We start from the raw sequence: 23,066 nt of genomic DNA on the forward strand, positions 1-23,066 counted from the left end.
GCTTCTAAAGCTCTTTAAAGTTAACAAAGATCCAACAACCTGGAGCTCGTATAAAGCCGCTAGGAACCGTGTAAAGAAATTGATCCATAATGCGAAAATTTCATACTGGAGGGAACAATTTGCTGACACCGACAATAGCAAGAAATTCTGGCAAGTGGTAAAGAATGCACAAGGCATCGGCACGAGAAAACCAATTCCACCAGTCTATGACAGGGATAATAACATCCTAACAAACGATTTCGACAAGGCCGAAGCTATGAATGATTACTTTGCAAGCATTGGAACTCAGCTTGCTCAAAAGTTTGACCACGATGCCATGACTGCTCAGCCATTCGAGACCATTTATCGTATAACACCCACCATAAACCAAATTGGCCTGTCCGAAAAACAAGTTAAGCTGAAACTCTCTCGGATAAAACAAAAAACAGGGGGTCCTGACAAAATAACGTCACGTGAAATGGCGGAGGCAGGCGACACCCTCTGTGAAGGTCTCTTCAGTATATTTAAGAACAGTATTCAACGCGGCCTCCACCCGAGTAACTGGAAAATTGGAGAAGTAATCCCAGTTTTCAAGAAGGGGTCCAAGTCAGATTGTGCGAACTATAGACCTCTGACAATGCTAAATTTAAACAGCAAAATCTTAGAGAGTATTGTTTGCGACTCTCTAGACAATCATCTCAAGATGCATAGCCTTGTCCACTCAAACCAATGGGGGTTCAAGAAAGGAATCTCCACTGAATCATTACTCGTCTATCTCACTGAAACATGGAAAAAGGCAATTGATACTGGCCACAAAGTCGGAGTACTTTTTATTGATTTCAAAAAAGCTTTTGACACTGTCGACCACAACATCCTTCAACTCAAATTATCAGCTGCAGGAATATCAGGTGGTTTCCACGAGTGGATCGTAAGTTACCTCTCAAATAGATGCCAATTTGCCACTGTAAATGGAGTAAGATCTGGGCTGCGACCAGTCAATATTGGGGTCCCTCAAGGTTCCCTCCTAGGTCCTAGACTTTTTGCAATTTATGCAAATGATTTACCCAACTCGTCCGCAACCGGATTTATTCATATGTTTGCCGACGACACCACCGTGTATTACATTGGGAAGGAGGTTGAAGAAATAGTGGATGCGTTAAACCGAATATTAATTGATTTTAAAAGCTGGTGCGACCAAAATCGCTTGACTGTTCACACTGGCAAGACGGAAGCAATGTTAATCTGCAAACACGCATTTGTCGGCCCTATGAGACCACTGATATTTGGCAACTCATACATATATTTCACCTCCAAATCTACCTGCTTGGGTGTTGTAATCGACCACAACTTGAACTGGAAACCTCAAATTAAAATGCTCCACTCTAAATTTGGAGGAAAACTAAAATTCCTAAAGTCTATGAAAGGACTGCCTACCTGTGTTCTTGAAGAAATCTATTACAAAGGCATTGTTCCAAGCATAACCTACTGCATTGCCGTATGGGGATCCTGTTCATTGTCTTCATTTAATGACCTAGAGCATTTACACATAAAAGCTGCAAAACTAATCCATAAACTCCCTAGTGGAACTCCTGATTGTGACGCCCTTAAAAGGGCTAAATGGAAGCCATTGAGTTACATCTACAAGCGGAGGCTCGCATCGATAATGTATCAGGTGCATAATGATATTCTACCGGAGCAGCTTACGGCCCTACTTGGAACTCGCACAAATGAGACTAGTTACAAATTAAGGCGCTCGAATGACTTCTCGCTAGCATGTTATCATAGTGAACTCGGAAGAAATAGCATAAGGTATAGAGGCCCTATAGTGTGGAATTCCATCCCAAAATTCATAAGAAACGTTACTTCTCTTCAGCTTTTTAAAGAAAAACTTAAACTAGCCTCAAAAACATTAGACCAAATACAGTTCGAGAAAGAGGCGTGCCTTATTAAATCTAAGAATAGTGCATTTTTATATTTTTAAAACACTCTTTTTATACTTAATTTTAATAGAAATGTAAATTTTAAGTCATTTTAAATTATCTTTTAGTAGCTTTTGAGTCCTAACGATGTATTTTTAATAATTTTAGATTTTAGTTTTTAGGTATATATTTTATGGCAGGTCCACACCAGCCCTCTGGGTTGCCAGACGCAGACCTGCCTCATCAAAAATATATGTATGTATGTATGTATGTATGTATGCCATTGCGCGTAGATCGTCTGGCAAAAATTCATTACAATCGCATGGGAGCATTCCGAGTTCTGCATTGATATAAAGCGGACAAACGTGGCCTTTTTTCGAGGCATACTGAAGTACGTTGTTCCATCACTGTGGCAGCTGACTAAGGTTTAATTAATTTAACGGCAAAGAAAAAAAGAAGAGTATTTTCTCAGTTTCACTTTTAGGTTTACTGACATGGAATCGATATAATGTTATGCCGTGTTCAAAACAACTGGTAAGAGGCTCAAGAATTTACAAATGGAATTAAGACGCGTTTCAAAACAAAAATCTTGTTTAAGACAAATAATCTGGGGCTAGTTTATAATGCAATCAACTATAAAAATGGTTGTCAATGAGGGCACAAGAAGAATGGCTGTGAGAGGACTTTGGAATAACTGACACCGAGGCAGTTCGCATGGAAATATTAGACGCACCCGTCGCAGCCCACCCAGTCTTCTCCGTCATCATCTTGGCAAATCTTGCATAAATTCGCATTCCTCCTGCAAGTAAGATTCCTTACTATGGCGATCTGACAGAACAAAGCAGCTTGAATTCGATAACATATATTCTTCGAGAAATTCTTTAAGATCACCCCCGAAAAAACCAAAGACATAGCCATTTTCCTTTCTATAATCATGCAAATGCAGACGGAGATATTCCTCGTCCACTTTGTCCGCCATATTTACATTTTACGCGGGAAAAGTACATGTATATCTTACTACGTATGTGCATGTGAAATTTTCTTTAATTTTACGGGATCACTTACACAACGTATTTGTACATAAAAGTGTGTCCGCTGAATACCCCTACACTCCGCCCGGGCGTTAATTTTTCCCACGCTTTGGTTCATTCTCGTCCCCAGTGCTACTCGTCTTAAAATGTCGTTGAACGTTTCTCCGACCACGTGACCAAAAGAAACGGAGGCTCTGGGGACGAGAATGGCTTTGGTTATAACCGCTGAATTTTCGGTTCGTTCCCAAAACGGCGTATGACATGACGTCACGCTTAGCACCCTGACTTCAGTTGCTACACAATCATCGAGCGTTTGTCATATACTTTCGTGATTTTCTCCCAAAATGGTAAGTTCGTTATCATCAGAATTATTACTCATTTGGACCCACATAACTAAGGGTAATTTTTGCAGGGTCTACTTGCGCTGCTGCGAAAGCTGAAGTCGAATAGTAGCAAAGACCTGAAGCTTCTTTTCCTTGGTTTGGACAATGCCGGGAAAACGACGATTTTGAAACATCTAGCTTCGGAGGAGATCCAGAACATCACACCAACACAGGTATTTGATGTTGCTGTCGTTCGAAAATGCGAAGACCAGTGCTCTAACCATGAATTTGCTCTTTTTCAGGGATTTAACATTAAATCTGTTGTATCAGATGGATTCAGATTAAATGTATGGGATATCGGAGGTGAGTTATTGTGCCGAAATTCACAGATTGTTTCGACATGGCCGATCTTTATTAGTTCAAGTGAGAAATCCGTTACTCTATTACAACTATCTTCATTCTCAGTTATTTAAAGATAGGTGTTTGTTGTTTTTTCCTAGGGCAGAGATCAATCCGGCCGTATTGGAGAAATTATTTTGAGCAAGTCGAAGCGCTGGTAAGTGTTTTCAAAATTTATGATCACTTTTAGATAATATAGTTTTGTGATCTCTAAAGAATGAAAACTGCAGAAAAAAACCCATCAAGTCCAATAATTTGTTATGGAAAATGCCTCACCGCCTAGAATTACTATTTAGAGTTAGAGTTAATATTTTTCGACTAATTTATATACTCACATGTTACTTGTCATTGTAGGTATACGTTATAGATAGCACAGATCGCAAGAGATTAGAAGAAACTAGTTTGGTAAGTATTGAATGAGTTAACCTACTTATGAACTTCTTAAATAAGTTACTATATGTTACGATGTTGTTAACACATGTCAAAGTGTACAGTGCATAAACAGTCAACTGTTAAGCGGCACAGTACAAACAAATGACCCAATGACCCTGATGCCTTGGTCATCTGGACATGGCAGTCAATGATAGTTGATAACGGTTGTAGCGCACACTTCTGTTTGACCACCAACTATCACGCACTATCACTGACTATCATTAACTATCATTTAAATTTTGAGCTTGTTCAAATTCTTTAAAATAGTCGATGATAGTTTCTTTCGGTTTGACCTTGTGTGCAACAGTTCATGATAGCCTTTTGGTCAGCTTGTTTACCCTGAAAGTCAGCAGGCTTGATTAAAATGGCTGCCATAAGTTTTGTACTGGTCCGCCAATGATCCCCATATTGGACCCCTCCCGACCAAAAATTAAGGAATGGCGTGGATGGTGGAATGGTGTGGATAGGGAATAGGTGATTTCCATGATGACGTCATTTGACTGCAAGTACGAGAATCCTTTACCATTTCTTTTCTCTCATGCTAACTGGGGCAATTGTCATTCAAACCCCAGTGTGGTTTGATAATTTGAATAATCAAGGAGAAACAAAATGAATTCTGGTAGTTGTAGTCAAATAACAACATCGTGCAAGTGTGCTTTCAGCGTGAATAGCGATATTTTTATTACAACAATCTTTAACAATTAAAATGGCTTACAACAGAACTAGTATCTTTTTTCTTATTTTCAACTGAATTTTATTACTCTACGATGCTATGAATTGCACCACTCAATCATCAAAAAAAGACTTGGCTTGCAGGCCAGAAGTTTTTTTTCTTAATTCTAAAATTATGACCAGATTCTTTTTGTCAATGTAACATATGGTCCATATCCCTTCTTAGCTAAACATTGCTATTTCATTGTTATAGTCAAGTCAAATTTTATCAGTCCATTAACTTCACCCAGCTGGCAACAACCGCAACAACACCAAGAACTCGATATTCTAGACTAACAAGTTTCCATCCAACATGTGACGCTTCTTGGTTCCCACATCTTCGGCTAAAGTTCCAAACAAAAATCTGAATCATAAAGCAACTACTACAAAAGACACTGTCATCTGCGTAGACCTGCAACGTTCCACCACTCAAATTTTCTACCTCATTTTGGCCAAATTTCTTAATTCTGTAATATTTTTCCTTGGTATTTTTGCTTTAATTCCTTGGCAATGGCTGGTTAAGGATTCTAGGAAGCTAAAAGTTCCCAAGGTTACGGTAATGAAGCTCAGCTTTATGGGCAAACAAGACCAACTGCATATCTCCAGTGGCTTGCACTTCATTTTGATGATCAGCTGGATAGATGGCATTCAATCCTGTTTCTCCTAAGCTTGATACTATCGTTACCAGGATTTCACACATGCTAACAAAGAAAGCATTCCAATCACCCAACTCACCATCCATAGTCATTCTTCACAGAGAAGGGTCCCATGCTCCAAGATTGATAAATTTAATGAAATTAGTCTTGTCTGGGGTGGCTGGATTACTTCAGAGATAATTTATCAGGTCAGAGCACACTTTTGATGGGGTAAATGTAATTTAGACAAAGTTTGAGTCAAGCCAATGCTGGCTAGCAGTCTCTCATGGTGATCATGCTCAGTGGGGTCTCATATGGGGTTTTGCAGGGCTTACATGTTTTGTTTGCCACCTGTGTGAGAATGTACAGTTTGCCTTTGAGTGCCATTTATGCCTGTTGAGTTCTTTTGCTTCCTCACCTCCCTCCCTTTCGCTGGTGACGGTAAGTATATGGGGTGGTATTAGCATCTCCACTAACTCTGTCAGTGTGACAGTGCCCGGTGGTTGCTGTTCTCAGGGTTGCCGTGGATACCTGCAGGCTCTGCTTGAGGCTCATATCTTGGCTCCACCATTCCTAAGGCACCTTTCCCAAGCTCATCAATTGGCGATAAGTTTAATGGCACTTTGTGATACTCTTCCAAGGCGAATTAGCTAGTCATTCATCACATGGAATAGAGAGTTACCACCTTTGGTGTTTGGCAGCTGGCAAATATATGCAGGTCCCACAAATGATTTTGTGGGACCTCCAATTTGGGAAAAGAGAGCTAGAGCAGCGGGAGCAGGATCTTGTTCATTCGGCATGATGCACAACACAGCAGCATAACAAAGTGAATGATTGAATACTTAGAGTTGAACATTCTTTCACAATGAATAGCCTGAATGTACGTGACATAGCAATTGGTTTTAGATTTATTTGGTACAATCTGGCAGTGGCTACAACTTGAGACTTTTTACTTTTTTTTCCTTCAGGAATTAGACGAGCTGCTATGTGAGGAAAAATTGTGTGGTGTACCTGTACTTGTTTTTGCAAATAAACAGGATCTTTTACAGGCTCTGCCACCTGATCAGGTAATTAGTGGAGAGTGCGCTATTGGGATGGTTTGAGGGCAGACATCTGCTAAATAACTAACGCAATAAAACAATAAGGCAATAAAGTACTAAGGTAATAAGGTGTAACCTTTGATGTTTATTTAATTAATTAATATAAATTAATTCTTTAATCTTGAGGGAAGGAAGTGGTTGGGGAAGGGTAGGTGTCTATGTGCACTATGTAAAGACATGTAATACCTACCTTACTTTACAGAAAACATCACAAAGCTGTATATTTGTTTTAGAAAACCTCTTGCTTTTCTTATGGTGATATTCTCTTACGAACAAAACCAATTTGCTCTTAATTAGCTAGTGTTCATGCTGACTACATATTAGGTGAAAGATAGATTTCATTCGAGATCACATGACACACAAATGTTGAGTGCTTTTCCTTATGGTAGAACTCAACATGTAATACACATGCGTTGTAGCATCTCTAGCGTGATACACTCTGTTTTCATCCCCAGAGCCAGCTAGGTTTTTTACTTGTTACATGATATGACGGGGGACAGCAGTTATTTTTCGGGTTACATCACTTCTCACTTTTTAGTGCAAAGAACACTACTGTGATGGTGTATCTTTCAGAATTATCCCCAGCTCGGTTCAACAATTATCATCTGCTGTTATCAAACTACACTAGTGTATTTGCCAGGGTTCAAATTAAAATAAAAAATAAATAAATAAATTAGCTTTGTTTAACGAGGGTAACACACAACAGTCTCATGACTGACAAACCCAAGGCCCTCGAATTCCTGATCAAATTGGAATGTTTTGCTTCTCCTTTAGCAGCTTGTTCGTTTCTCTTTTAACTGTCTCTATGAAAGAGACCAAAAAGTTCATACCCAGCTGAAACTTTCCTGATTTAGTGGCATTAAAACTGTCAAATTATAAATTTGTGACAAAAGGAACTAGGAAAGTGTTCAAATACTGCTGCAGACTTTGTGGCATGTGATGAAAGTGCAAATTAATTTAATCAGTCTTTCAGGGGTCTCATTCACTAAATGTAGGATATAATCTTGGTGAACTGAGTAGGACTGACCTTCAATACTACTTTTTGAATTGCTAACACTTCTTAGTTGTAGTAATCGATATCATTGAGTATTAATTTTAAGAGCTTTTATTGTTTTCACAAAGGTGGCAACTGAACAAGAATGTGGTATTCTGTGATTTGATAATTAGATAACTTCTTGTTTATCGGTAAAAACTACCGTGCCAGAACTATGTATTGCACTCTGCACTATCTGAGACTTTTTTCACTGTCCTGTTCAAGATCAAGGTCTAGATTATGCATGTGCTTCCACTGGTGGCTATGTTTTTTTTTCACATGGCCAATACAACCCATGGCCAATACAATGTCATTATAAATGCTTTACAACTGTGTCACAAAGTCAGTGAGGTTGGGAGGGGATAGGTTAATAGGTTACTTTGAATTGAATGCATTAAATTTCAGCCTGAAAATGAGCATTAGAGAACACAAAGAAAAGAAATGAATGCAGGTAACCATTCATTTCCCTTTGTTTGTGTTCTCCAGGGAAAGCAGCCACATAATGGGTGCTTTCCATTTAAGACTTGATATCTGGGTTGGAAATCAAGTTGGTCATTCTGGTTTGATCAGACTGTTAAAAGAGGAAAAAAGAACCATTTGAAAGAGTTCTGCTTTGATCACTTGAACTACACTGTACATGTATGTAACCTTGGTCACAAAATCATTCTATACATATTTTGCCCCCCCTCCCACCCCCACTCCACGCCTGTGCAATGTTGACGAAACACTTTCATCTAGCACAAGTTTGCTATTTACCATTTCCTAACATTGAAAGGGTGAATGTGGGTGCTGGCTCTTGCAGTAATTAGGTATTAGGTGTTAAAGTAATGATTTCATGTTATTGCCCATTTTCCAACACAATTTGTCCATTGTTGTAGTAGTTGGTTCTAACCAACAAACCAGTTTGTTTCTCAAGTTCTTCTCTGGTCTGTGGATTTTTCCAGATGTGTTGAATTGGAGAGAGGAATATGATGTGCTTGGTTTTATCAGAAAAATGTTTACCTTTTTTACACCTGTTAGTCTGACTACTGATTGGTCAGTCTTTTTTTTTTTCTTTTTTTGAAAAGCCATGTTATTATTTTGAATATATATTAATTAATTTTTTTAAACAATTTGTTTAAAATAATACTAGTGAGCAGCACTTCAGCAACAGATCTTGTCAACTTGCTTTATTTTCTCCGACCGGTTTCGTCTGATCATACAGACTTCATCAGGGAGTTTGAACAAGATACATAAAGGAACTTATTTTATACCTATTCTTTAGAGTACAAATCATGTTCCGACTAGGGTGTGAACAGCAAAAACACCTACAAAATTGCATGCAGGATATGACTAAAATCCTGTGAATGTGCAATGTATAATTTTGGGGCTCACGGATTTAACGTTAAATCCGTGAGCCCCAAAATTATACATTGCACATTCGCAGGATTTTAGTCATATCCTGCACGCAATTTTGTAGGTGTTTTTTGCTGTTCACACCCTAGTCGGAACGTGATTTGTACTCTAAAGAATAGGTATAAAATAAGTTCCTTTATGTATCTTGTTCAAACTCCCTGATGAAGTCTGTATGATCAGACGAAACCGGTCGGAGAAAATAAAGCAAGTTGACAAGATCTGTTGCTGAAGTGCTGCTCACTAGTATTATTTTAAAAAAATTGAATATATATTAATTAATTTTTAAAATATTTTAAACTAAATACAGATTTCAGAAAGTTTAATGTTAGAGAGGATAAAAGACAGAAGCTGGCACATTCAGGCTTGCTCAGGAAAAACTGGAGAAGGTTTAGAGGTAAGAATGTTTTCGTTAAAAGCCTGAATTTTCTGCAGAGCAAAGGATTTTCTTGCATGCTGCTGGATTGTACATGCATCTGGTGGGTAATGGAGACAAAGCTTTACCTAAAGTCCCAAACTCTAAAGGGCCAATTGAAAGGCTCGGTGGACAAAGGGCGTTAAGAATTTTGGTCAAAAGTGGCCTTTGTTGAAAATACTCTAAATTTTGTATGTGGTTTTGTTTAGGTGTGTTAAACAATGTGCTCTATATTTCACTTCATTTTCAAGATAATAGTGTTATATCTATTGGTTGGTTATTTGATACTCAAGGCATGTGACAAGTTGACACCTACTTGTCACTGTCCGAGGGGCGGAATTCAAAATTCAATGGTTATCTTGGAGGCTCTTAACTCACTGCCAGCCCATCTTCTGCTTTGCCATTCTCATGTGATTGTGTCTCTTGTGGCTTTGCTGCTCATGCCCCCAGCCCAAACACAAGAGCCTGCTCATGGACTAAAGACACTTGAGACAAAGTATAACCCTGGAATAACACCTTTTAATGTCAAGTTAGATAGATTCCTGGGTTGGGTTAAACATTGTTTAGCTGTTTATTTTCTCTGATTCTCAACAGAGAGAGTCAAATTATTTTTTGATTTCTATTTTAAGCAGTCCTTACATCTCTGAGCCATTGTAAAGTGGTTCAAACCATTTACTACGATACATGTTGTTCTTGACATATTATTTTTCTAGTCCATCAAAATGTTTTTAAGTTCTTTTATGAACTCTAATTGTGATCTGTGTGCTTAACTATAATAAGGATGCCTGAAAAGGTTATTTTTGCTGGATCTTACATGTAATTTGTCTTAATTCTTTTTATTGCAGATGGGGATGCAATGGGTAATAAAAAATATTTCAAAGAAATGATCACCATAGCCTAGCTTAAACTAGCAATTATTTGTCTGCAGTCCATTTTACAACACTTGTAAGTATTTAGTTTTCATTTCAGTGCATCTAGAAAACAGAACTCTTCAATATTACAGTAGCACATGCATGATCAATTCACTCATTCAATAGCACAGTAGTGCTAGAAGCTCTCATAAGAGTGTACATGGCAAAATTAATGTTAGAAACTAAGGAAGGTCTAAGCAGCTGAGGGTGAATTACTCATGATGCAGAAAGGAGCACAGTCCTTTCATGCAATATGATGTAATTTCTGTGAGTTAAACATATGTGAGGTAGCAAAAGAACTGCGGATGGGAAATAATTTTTCATTATTATTGTTTATATGTTTATTATTATTATTATTATTATTATTATTATTACTATTATAATTGTATCTATAGCAAGATTCTTGATCGTGATTGTTTCTCTCCTATTTGTCACGCAATCATGTGGGTGTCCAATTACAGGTATCCGATTACAACTTTTGTAACTGGATACCTGTAATTGGATACCTACGCTATTTGCACATCAATTATGTGTGCTTTGATGGCTTCCTTCTTAATGTTCCCTACAGTTTTTACAACTGGTGAAAAACACTACTGACTTTTTCACTCAAAAGAAGCTCTCAAAATACTTTTTTAATCTCCAAATTTGTTATTGGTTTGATTTATAATTTATTAGTAATTGGACCTTGTATCATACAATTCAGGGAGAAATTGTGCCCGTAATTTCAAATTGACCTCACACTGCATGTTTGTCCAATTTTGAAATTACTTGCCCAATTACTCCCTGAATTGTATGATACGAGGTCCAATTACTATTACTTACTATCACATAAATCTACATTTTATAACTGTAGCCATCTCTTGGGAGAAAGGGAGATAAGCTATCAGTAGGTGATATGCTTCTGGTACCAGATAACTGGAAAAAAATTAATGCAGTGTTAACTCTTATTAAAGCTATGACCTTAACAGTAGAAAAGAAGATCCACAATCCATCATTATTCATATCTTTGTGGAATAGTGAGTACAACAATTTGAACTATGTGACAATATATATAGTCTTCCTTAATTTGACAGTATGTGTGTTGTGAAAGTACAATTCTTCATATTTTTGTAGATATTTCTTTTTGTGACATGCTCTCTCCCTGAATTTTTTGCAATATGCAAAAGATAATTCTAACAGTTGGTCTATAAAAATAGAGAGAACGCTGTCTAACCTTTTGACATGAAATTTACAGATTGATTTTCCTCACCTAAGGTCACGAAGACTAGTGTATAATTTTAATGGTAGGAATAATCATTTGAAATTATTTTAAATGTTGTATTGAATTTTCATTTCTGCTGTCTTTGTGTTTGTTAGTACGTATTGGTCCCTTCATTAGCATGTTAAGTAAATATTTAATGAAAGGTCATCATAGTTGGGAGATTGTGTGGACTGTGACTCAATTAATTTACATCCTCATACTTGGAGGCCTCACTCTCTTTCGTTAGCTTGCAAGAATCGTGATTATTGGTGGCTGACCAAAAGGACTGTGATAGTGATGTAGTAGCTATGGCAAATTTGAGAGGGAACACATTGAATACTGAACAATGCAAGTCCTCTTGACAACTGCCCAATTGACAGAGGAGTGTGGCTGCCTGGCAACTACCCATGGCCTTTCAAACATGGCTAAGGAATTAAATTTTGCATGCTTAAGTTGTGCTTATATGAAATAGTCTAGTTTCAAGTTAACCTAACCTTAACCCTGCCTCCGGGGGGGTGGAAGGGGGAGGTGGGGTTAGGGTTCCTAACTGAATAAAAAGAGTAAAGACTTTTCTAGACATTGTTAATGTCAATCTAAAGTAAATAATTCACAAAATACCAGCAAGAAAGTGATAAGCATAATCTTTCAGTTCTTATGACAGAACTATACCCAAGTGGAACTCACTTCCTGCTGAAGTGGTAGACCAACAGAGTGTTGAGGCATGTAAATGTAGAAGCTGAATCAATACACAGCTGTCAATAGTTCATGCTTTCTTTGGTATTTGGGAATGTGTTACTTCAGAGCGAGACTAACCCTTTGCATATGTATCCTTAGCCTTTTTATTCAGTGGTCTTAACTTGGAGCTGGGCTATTTTAGTCTTGTTCTAAGATCTCTCTCTGTCTTTGCCCTTGAGGGGGACATCTGGGTTTAAGACTAATTTAATTTATATAATAAATGTTTCAGGTAAATTTCAAAATGTGAGATGTAAACAGTGATATCGCCAAAGATCACCCCATGATTAAAATGTAATCTAGTATAAATTTTTGCATGAAAACACCATTTTTCTTTGATTTTCAGTTCTGACCTCATGTAAGCAATGAAAAGGTTCATCAATAAATTTTTGAAAGTCCTCTCATGTTGCTTTTAAATATGGATATTTGTTGTACAAGTAATGTTCTATTGCTGCAGCCATTGTAGCCTTTTCTTTGCTTTATATGTGGACGAACAAGAACAGCAAAACATATAAACTAATTCTGCATATGACAACTTGGCAAGTGAAGCTGGGAACTTGCTGGGAATCTGGGAATGTACAATCTAGGTAAATCAGATTTAGATGTATTCTCATCCCCAGTGTCTGTTTCTTTTCTTGTAACAAGATTTTATAATGAATAGCACTGGGGATGGGAATGGTTTAAGATGTAGTTATTTGTATTGTATGTTACTTTTTGTGACCAAGTTATAAGTTAATTAAGGTAATGTTATTATTTTTAAACTTGGCTATTAACAATAATATTAATGTTTACTTAGTTGTTGCTTATTAAAACCGAACCATTTTGAACAAGTTTGTTATCATCATAATTGTATAGCTGTGCCTCAATTAATTGCCCCTGTCAGTAATCACTCCTCTCCACTTAGGTGAAAATAATATTAAAACAAGGTAAAAAAAAAGTGAAGTCAGCATATGAACCAAGTAACCCATCAGGCCGGAGCTTATCCTGGTTTGTGTAGCATTAAGCAACTAGGAGTATTTCTACTACTCCCTGGATGGGATGCTAGTCCATCGCAGGCTTACCCCCAGCACTAAGTTCATTTGTACCCATTATACAGCTGGGTGGAGAGAGGCACTAAGAGTAGTGTCTTGCCCAGGAACACAACTCAATACCCCCATCCAGGACTTGAACCCGGACAGTTCAATCCGGATCAATACAAGCGCACTAACCATGGGCCACTGCCTCCCTTATTTCTCCCCTTTTACCTTGGATTTAAGGAAATGAGCTTTGATTTAATTTTCCTCTAACGAAGTTACAAAGCACCAGTTTAAATATAGTTTTTCCAACAGTGATCTTCACGACTGAAAAGTCGAGCCTCCCATAAACAGCTTTGGGATCAGAAAGTATTCAGTTAGAAAAAGTACTAGCCTCAATTTCCAGCCTTTCGTGAGGCTATGTGGCTTGTCCCACACTGACGGGAGTAAGGTGGCAACCAGACTCTCTGGACAGCTGAAAATGACTAGCCTAGAGAGGTGTTTATAAAGTGTTTGTGGTCACTGAGTAAATTATTGTGAACTCAGATCTCCAGTGGCACTTTTCAGCATTAAACAGAGTGATATCTGGGTACATAAGTCGCTGAGACCATGAGAAAGTGTCCCGTTACAAACGACATCTACCTGAGGAAAGGTTTAAGGTGTTTGTGGTCACTGAGTAATCTCAAACCCAGTCTTAACTTGCAGTGGTATTGATTTAGGTTTTTTCAAAGTCAGATAAACGTCCACAAACTCTGAGGAAGAAAATTCAAGGTTGTATCAGACATCAGTGACATTAAAAAAGATTTGGACTTTGCTGGGCAGGCAATAATTTCGAAATTCATATCCCGAGTGGGCCAGTAAATTTCAGGTTTCGCCTGCCCTCACTTGAATATTACTTGCCAATATGGTGATTGGGGATGAATGCAAACAAAGTATGCTTGGATTTTAAATAAATCCATGCTTTTGACTCCTTGTTTCACTCATCTTGTAGTCATCAAATTTGAAATACTGTAAACTGCCATTTACAAGCCCTGGGCTTATACATCTTTGTAACTGGGCTTTTAGATGGGCTCATAAACGGAGGGGCTTATAAATGGAGGGGCCTATAACCGGAATAAAAAAAAAAAAAAATTCGCAGCGAGCTACAGCTGCAGCACATGTGGATTGAAATAGGTTTTTCATTTACTGGTAATTAAGCTTTAAAACACCATAGTAAAAAAATTCAAAACAAGGAAAGCTATAGGGGGCTTATATCCAGTTTTGGTGGGGGGGGGGGGGGGGGGCTTATAACCAAATGTAACTTTTGGTTTACAGGTGGATTGGCTTATAACCAGCGAGGCTCGTAAACAGAGGGGCTAATAAGAGGCAGATTACGGTAGCTTCTGACTGGAAATTATCATTTCCTCAAGCCTTTGGAGACTTCTGCCCAGATGTAGTTCTACAGAAATTCAGCTAGTGTATTTGATAAGTTGTTCCTTGGTTACAAATTATTTGTATCCAAGCAACAACCAGTCATCAGTATGCAATAATTATTTCTCAGTTAAATGATTAAAGTCAGCTTAAAAGACAAAAGCTCGCACAACCAGTTTTTAAACTAAATTGACTTTTATTGCTTTATAATATTGTACATGTAACTGCATAATACATTTTTAAATATTTACAAGGAAGCTCAAAAATTAACAACTGAAAGCTTTACATTTTCCTGAACATTTTTACAAAGCATCTGTGCATAGTCTTAATTTCTTGCAGTTAGCTAGACTGCAACTTCACTAGTTTGATCAAGATATATTGTAATCAGCTCAATTTGAGTATATGCCAACAGATTTTTCACTGTTGCAACATTTTCTATGAGTACAGATTTCGAATGAGAGCCTGAACAAAGTCTGTGGTACTTGTACTGCCACCCATGTCCATCGTTAAGAACTAAAGATCAAACAAAAAAATAACTTTCTAGTTAGTAATAGGTTGCATTTATCACTGATCCTATGAGAAAGAGACTCCTTCCTCTTTCTGCTCGGTGAGAATGAGCACAAAGAGAGGGGAATATCTGTTTTGCAGGGTAACTAATCAGCAATTTTCATCATAAGTTCAGAACTATAAATTGCCATCAAAATTCTCTTTCACAAGAAATATACTAGTTAATAAATATAAACCCTCAGTTGAAAATTTTTGTAGAAAATTATTCAAGCACAAGTTCAATCAAGAAAAATGCTGGAGTTTTGCTTTTCCGTGTACTAAAAATGGAAAAATTGATATTCAGGGTGCTTACATACTGTCAGTTAAACTGCAGCAAAAAGTTTTGTGATGTTTGCTTTTTCATTCGATGCCAATGAAATGACAAATTATAAAGTAAGGTGGAAAGTAGTTGTAGTCAGCAGAGAGACAGACCTTTCCCTCAGATATTGTTTTCTCCAGAGCTTCTTTGATCATGTTAGCATAAAATCCAAGACTGAAAGAGAAGACATATTGTTAATAACAGAAAGTGAACTTCTACAAACAGAACCTTTCATTTTCATTTTCACAAGTTAAGAGTCTTTTTCAGACAAAATTTATTTTACAAAACAACCATAAAACTAATTTTTACAATACTAAACTGTTAAAAGGGTAAAAAAAAGTAAGAAAAACCCCTTGAAGCATTTCCAACATTATGTCTTCGTATTAAGGACAAACAAGTATGTTTTATTAATAATACCTTTAAAAGATAATTTCCAACAAAAATAAAAATTGAAATTTAAAACATTACTTCATATGTTCCAACATGTCAACACCAGCTAGAATCATTGCAGTGGGGTTAGCAACATTTCTCCCAGCCATCTGAGCGTATGTATGGCGAGCTCCCTGTCATGAAGAAATGATAATACAGCATCATCTAATATATTTATAATAAGTAATTAGACTATAAACTCGGGATTTCTATGAGGTGATAGTTGACCAGGGGACAGACCAAGTCAACTATCACGCATAGAAATCGAGGGCAAATAATCTGATTGTTTTACATCTAATAGTTGTTCAAAACTTTATATAAATCCTCTTCACAAATACCTCGAAAATGTAAAGTGGCCATCATTTTGTTAACAAGCACACACTGCTACACTACTCACTATCTATCACAGAATAGATAGTGAGTAGCATAGCCAATCAGAGAACAGCATTTGTGATTGAACACTAGTAGATTTAAACTAATATTGGTTAGAATAGTTACAGTGCGACTGTCTTGCAATGACAACCACCATGATGTTTGGCTTGCTCACAAGTGGTCAGTGTGAATAATTATATTCTGACTATAATCACTAGCGATTCTGGACTTCAAGGAAAGAAGCTTGATGTTTTACCCAGATTTACAAAACTTACTGTATATTTGTTACCCACACATTAAAATTCAGGAATCAAATATCCTGAAGCCATTTAATATAAATCAAGGATTAAAAGTTATTCAAAGGTTTTTAGGCCTAAAAGGGATAACAAACAATAAATTTGAGACTTCATGTAACAATGAAACTGAGTGATTAGATATATTTTCAGCAAATCCAAGACTTCTTTTAATTAGCTTTGGAAAAGAAATCAAGACTCAGAGACAATGTTGGTAAACATTTGACATGACAAACCCTGAGATATTTGACTATAACTTTTGCAAGATGCATAATTTGAAAGACATTTTTCCACCTGTTCTTACACTTCAAGACTAGAGTGTGTTAGTTTGTGCAAATTTTTAGTTTGTGGATTTTGCCTTCAGATAAGTGTCAGCATAAGATTAAGATCAGTAAGAGACAAACATTTACAATATTTTATGGAAATCACTATCTGTAGCTTCAAATAAAACTGTGCCTATCCTGGAATTAACTGTAAAAAGGTGTTTTGAACAACCAGGCCCAGATGTTTATTAAACAACATTCATCTGACAGTTAAGACAACAAATACTAACTGGCTCAAATATGGCAAAGTTGCTTCCGAGACTTTTTCCAGGCACAACACCAGCTCCACCAACTAAGGCTGCTCCAACATTGTCCACAATACTGCCATACAAGTTTGGTAGCACCATCACATCAAACTGGTGTGGTTTGGCAACAAGCTATCAATCATGGAGAGGCAACAACAAGTTAGGTTACTGCTTATGGATAGTATACTAGGCAAGGCAAAGCCTGCATTCAAGCTTAGTGACCCCTCTGCCATGTTTGAGGTAGTCAAACACAAGAAAAAAACACTTGGAAACTCTCAAACTACCCAAACTTTCAATTAGGTTATACTTGACATGCTTTCTGGCCTTTTTTGTACAATTGGTGAGTCAATTCTTACTCTTTATGAATAAGCAGTCCTATGGCCTCTGTCATTTCAGGGGAAAAGCAGGACAAACAATTACTATAAACTAACCACATCACAGCAAAGGTAGCTAAGTTCACTTGAATGATACCCAAAGGTAAGACTTTGCTGACAAACTAAACAGCTCATTGGTATTACATGCAAAGGACATTGAATCTTTGTAACATGTAAGCCTTGTGACATGGCCACTTAATACCTGCATACAGGTGTTGTCCACTATCATTCCTTCAAACTTGATCTTTGGGTAGAGTTCAGAAACTTGTTCACAGGTTTTTAAAAACAGCCCATCACCTTGCTTCCTGTTGATGGAAAATATAATGATGGAATTAAATAATGTATTAATTAGATGAAAAATATACCAAACCTGTACAATATCCATATTATTTATGGGATGGTAAGCATCAAAGTGCACACAATCCATTTTGTTTTTATTTCTTTGTTGACCTATATTTTTTGTGAAGTATTTATACATGTAACAACCTACATGATGTTTGCCTTGTGAACAGCAGTGACTTTCTGTCTTTTGTGCTTGGTTGCATAATCAAATGCAAACTTGGCAATTCTCTCTGATTTCTTCTTGGTAATAACCTTAATCATTTCTACAACTCCTGGTACACTCTGTGGAAAAAGAACAACACACCCAATAAAACACTCATAGGTGAATATACTTCTGCCGAGTCAGTGTTTAATTTTGTTCAACCATATTATGCTTTGATGCCTGGCTGTAAGAAGAATATCGAGAGCCATACCTCATGCTCCAGACTGGTATATTCACCTTCTGTTTGTTCTCTGATGATTATCATATCTACATTGCTATGCCTAACAAACACAAAAAAAGGAAAAAAATTTATAAAAGACCACAGGAAATAAATTATAACATAATCAAGACAATTGCTACTAGGAATATGTTTCTTACTGGATTTGGGGAAGGGAGTTACCTCTCAGACAAATGAGTCTTTTCAGAGTTTTTACTAGTTTTGATAGTTAAGGGTCCTTGGGACCCATTCCAAAGAGTTGGGGGTTCTTTTTGCTTGTTCTTTTTCCCTGTGTCCCAAGGACTCACTTTGCCAAAAACCTGTGCGTTCTTTTCATTTTTTGTGCTATAAGATGCACACCTGTGCCTTAATGGGAACTCTGATCTTTTGCTCTTATAAAAATTCTTTTCAACTGCCTGTTCATGCAGTTTATTAAGTATGTAATATGTAATATTTTTAAATACAGTTATCAACGAAGTCAAATGCAAGAAGTTATAATTATAATAAGATATATGTCAAAAGTGAACATTCTGTTTTGTATTTATTTAAAATCTATCTGGCTTGCAGAAATACATTTACCAGTGTCCAAGAAGAAATACAGTGTAAATAAGAATGGCTCACATTTTTTGACATTTTCAAAGCCAACAAGCAAAAAGATGCCCTCCTGAAACTATTGGTGTGCCTGGTCTAATTGCAGAGAATTTTTTATCAATAGTTCACAAGACAAACTTTCCTCTTTCCCAAACATATGAGGTAGTCTTCAGGTAATTACTTACATACACTACAGTCATGTTGTTATTTATAATTTTTTTCTAGTTCCCAGGTCACAGACTGTTATCTATAAGTTGAAGGGTTTACCTGGTACTAAAACCTGGGAGGCTTTTGCAGTGAACAACATTTGCGAACAAGTCAAGTTCAGTTCTGTGAATGAAATGATCAAAGGATTCAGGCAAATCAATTAAAAAAGTATATAAGGCTATCCAAAAGACAGTCATCTCTTGGTTGTCAATCAGTATCATTTAGAAGCACATGAATGTCCCAGACATTATTTTCAGTTTGTAAGGAAAGATTTCAAAGAAGCACAATCAACAAAATAAGTGCACAAGCGCAAGTTCAGTATGGAAGGTGGGATGACCTAGACTTGTAGTAATCGGGGGGATTCAAGTTATGGCTGGAGTCATTGCAGTGTGTTTTTGTGCATGATTCTTCGGGCTATGGTTTTTAGTGTCTCTCTCCACCCAGTTGTATAAATTTTACACCTGGGTGGAGGGAGGCACTGTGAAATTAAAGAATGTTGCACAAGAACACACTGCAATGATCACAGCCATAACTTGAATCCTGATTGCAATTATTGCCAGAGGGTATACTCTGTGATGGACTAGCATCCTCATCGATGACTGTGGATGAAATGCTTCTACATGTACATGTTGTCACTTGAGGTTACAGCTCCAGGGTCTCTAGGTCACTTTGACTCAATAAAGACACTACATTTTCACTATCAATTCAGCACTTACTTCATTTTTTGATTGAGAGACAAGTGATCTTGACTGGTGATGCTTGATGGTGTAGTCAATGCCCCTGGAGGAAATATGAAGTCATGGATTATCAACTCACATTAAATCACATTGTCAATATTTACGATCTTGATAGCCAAAACTATTAAGATGTGCTACAAGTGATGTGATAACAGATTCAAGTAACTTGTATTCTTCTTTCCTTTTTTTTGGTATGAAGAAAATATGTTGTTGTTGTTGGCATGTTATTAAATACCGAAAGATGCACATAGTCTACAACACAAAATCAAAACTTACGATTTGCGATTCTTTAAAAAATAACACTTTTTAAGAATCATGAGTCACCACCTTTCATTACTAAATAATAATATAATTATCATGTGCTATTTTAACACATGGGAAAAGACCTCTTCAAGATTCAGAAAATGCGATGATTAATATGACTTACCTTTCAACCCTACACCAGTTTTCTTCATTGATTGTACTACATCATCCAGGGTATATCTGCTGCCATAGCTCATATCACTAAAATTAACAAATACCATCAATAGTCAATACTATAAAGACAAGTATTGGTTCTCTAGCATATTGGAAAGCAGAATTGATATTGAATCAATATTTAATCACTATCTTACCTAATTGGAATTTCATCCCAGTCAACAGGTGCTCCAGCAGCACTAAACAGAAAGAAGCAGAAGTAGTGATAACATGGAGATGTAGTTTTTGTTTACCTCTAAGCGTGAAAATACCCAGATATTGATAATAAATCTACACATAGATCTACAGTTCTGCCCAATGGCTTTAATTTGAATGATCATACAGCATTTAGCATTCTATAAACTATTTTGCACACCACTAAAAAAATAAAACGGTATCACCAAGTATTGCTCCAAACCTCTAAAAATGCTGCCAGAATGTGAATTTGAAGCATCTAGTTGATTCCATCTTTGTCATCTACTTTATACTAGACATCCTAGCAGCCAATTTAAGATACTTACAGCTTGCTATGCAATACATCAGTAATTCTTACTGCTATCTACATGTAAAAACTATGATTTTTAAAGAGAGTGCTACTAGGTTACATGTATTTACATTTGAATGTAAATTTGATAAGCCCAAAGGAGGGTGTGGACAAAACGTGGGGTAGGCCATGGCCTACCCTGTGGCCTACCCTATGGCCTACTGGTGGTCAGATTTTTAAAAACATAAACAAAACATCAGTAAGAGTCGAACAAGGAAGGTGGGATAAAATTATATCCCTTAAATGGGGGTATACTAAAAAATCATTAACATGATTCTCAACATCAGAGGGAATGAAACAATGCAAACCTTACAGCACTCAACCTTGAAGCATCCTATTTCTCATTGTCCTCGATGTCTAGCTTCCCCAGCCAAGCAAACAACCATAACGGCATGTTAAGAGGGAGTGGAAGGGCCTGGGGGGACTCCCAATTATAAAAAAGATGGGGGTGTTGGTTGGAAATTTTTGAAAGAACCCTAAGAGGTACCAAGATCCTGTTTTGCGGGCATGGTTTGAATTTTTTCCCTCCCCTAAGGGAGACATTATCTCCTGTCATATTTCGCAAACGCTCCCGCTGTGGACCTTTTTTGAGGCTAAACACCCTAAGAGGAACCAAAACTGTGTTTTTAACCCCTAAAGATAGAGTTAGTTAGTGACTTTTTAGTATACCCCTATTAGAGGGATACAAGAAACCACCAGGCATATAATTTTATGCCACCTTACTCATTCAACTCTGTTATGCTGTTAAAAATCTGACCACCGGTAGACCATAGGGTAGGCCACAGGGTACCTGGTCTAGGCCATGGCCTACCCCACGTTTTGTCCACACCCCAAAGGATGTGCCTAGAATTAAAATGGTTGATTTCATGAGATTAACAGTTAAGGATTAAATTTACTGGTATACAATTTGTGTGTTACATGTACCTGAAGACTCTTTTCACACTGTGGACAAGCTCAGGTCCAACTCCATCTCCTGGAATAAGTGTTACCAAGTATTTCCCTTTAGACTGTGCTAGTGCCTCACTCTTTGAGGCAATGCCAAATGATCTGGACTTCCCAAAGGTAGCTGGCAAAAGCTGATTCATGAAAAAAAAAAAAAAAGGAAAATTAATATTTGCAGCCAAGATTGATAGGGCTTCTGGTAAGGTAAAGCCTACATTGGGACAAGTGGTTCATACAGCTGGACCTGATTAACCAGTAATAGATTCACTGGTACCCATTTACTGGTACCGTATACATCTGGATGGAGACAGACACTGTGAAAGTAAAGTGTCTTGCTCAACAACACAATGCAGTGACCCCAGCCTGGACTGAAACCCAGAGTCAGGCCGCTCGATCCACAGTTCAGCACATTAGCCATTGGGGTACTACGCCTTGACTAATGTCTCTTGAATGAGTATAAAACAAGTTAGCCCTGAACATTATGGTGTAACACTGCAAGCAACAAAATTACAAAAGAATCCACCTCAGATTACACTCAAATCATGATCGACTTCAATGCTGCAGTGCACAGTGCTGAAAATCATAAAAAATCATCCTCACAGCCTGCCAATTTGCCTGATGCCTGGCCCTTAATGATACCCCTGACTGTACATAAGTAATAAATATAATAACAATAATAATAACTTTATTAATGTGTCAGAAGGATGACCCTCAACTGCTAGACGACACCTGCCTACAAATTAATAACCAAACCTAAAAATAATTTAAAAATTAGTATATTTACAAGTTGTATACAATGCTTGATCAAAAGAGATTGCAGCTTCCTAACAAGTTTTTGCACTACTTTTGTCATCTAAGGGAAGCTAGGGTTTTGCAGAAATTTTTACAATGAATTTCCAAACAAACCCAATAATTAATCTCATACCATATTTGCACCGGTTCTAAAATGAAGAACTCCATTGTAAAATCGGTTGCTTTCTCGAATATGTACAATGGAGTTGCTCTCACAGTCAACAAAATTGTGTTTGTTGCTGTTGTCCATTTCAGTCATTCCAATGGTTCCATACGTGATGAAATGAAGCTTTCTGGGTACGAATGTGATTTTCATCTATACTAAATAAAGCTAAGAAAACTAAAATAGTTATCAGAGCTGTAAATTACCTGAAAACTTTGCTTCAACAACGAAAACCGGCCGAGGGATGGTGAAACCTTAATGGCCGCCATTTTGTAAGTTCAGTGCCGTAGAATTCCA

General features: G+C 37.1%; 2 protein-coding genes across 2 annotated transcripts; one reads left to right on the plus strand and one right to left on the minus strand.

Annotated features, from left to right (window-relative positions):
- The first annotated feature begins 2,199 nt into the window (after positions 1–2,199).
- On the plus strand, positions 2,200–13,082 carry LOC145478317 (ADP-ribosylation factor-like protein 3). Its single transcript, XM_081456297.1, has 8 exons — positions 2,200–3,276; positions 3,342–3,485; positions 3,555–3,615; positions 3,753–3,808; positions 4,006–4,056; positions 6,398–6,496; positions 9,265–9,351; positions 10,215–13,082. Exons 1-8 carry the CDS (start codon positions 3,274–3,276, stop codon positions 10,254–10,256), a joined length of 543 nt encoding a protein of 180 aa, XP_081312423.1. The 5' UTR covers positions 2,200–3,273; the 3' UTR covers positions 10,257–13,082.
- Positions 13,083–14,825: 1,743 nt separating this feature from the next.
- LOC145478320 (isocitrate dehydrogenase [NAD] subunit beta, mitochondrial-like) lies at positions 14,826–23,045 on the minus strand. The gene is made up of 13 exons (XM_081456299.1): positions 22,976–23,045; positions 21,797–21,948; positions 20,487–20,528; positions 20,300–20,376; positions 19,852–19,915; positions 19,196–19,258; positions 18,332–18,401; positions 18,067–18,200; positions 17,779–17,881; positions 17,188–17,334; positions 16,009–16,103; positions 15,654–15,714; positions 14,826–15,188 (listed from the first exon to the last, which is right to left on the minus strand). Exons 1-13 carry the CDS (start codon positions 23,036–23,038, stop codon positions 15,111–15,113), a joined length of 1,149 nt encoding a protein of 382 aa, XP_081312425.1. The 5' UTR covers positions 23,039–23,045; the 3' UTR covers positions 14,826–15,110.
- Between the last annotated feature and the right edge of the window lie 21 nt (positions 23,046–23,066).

This window comes from Orbicella franksi, chromosome 2, assembly GCF_964199315.1.
Source record: "Orbicella franksi chromosome 2, jaOrbFran1.1, whole genome shotgun sequence".
Lineage (NCBI taxonomy): Eukaryota > Metazoa > Cnidaria > Anthozoa > Scleractinia > Merulinidae > Orbicella > Orbicella franksi.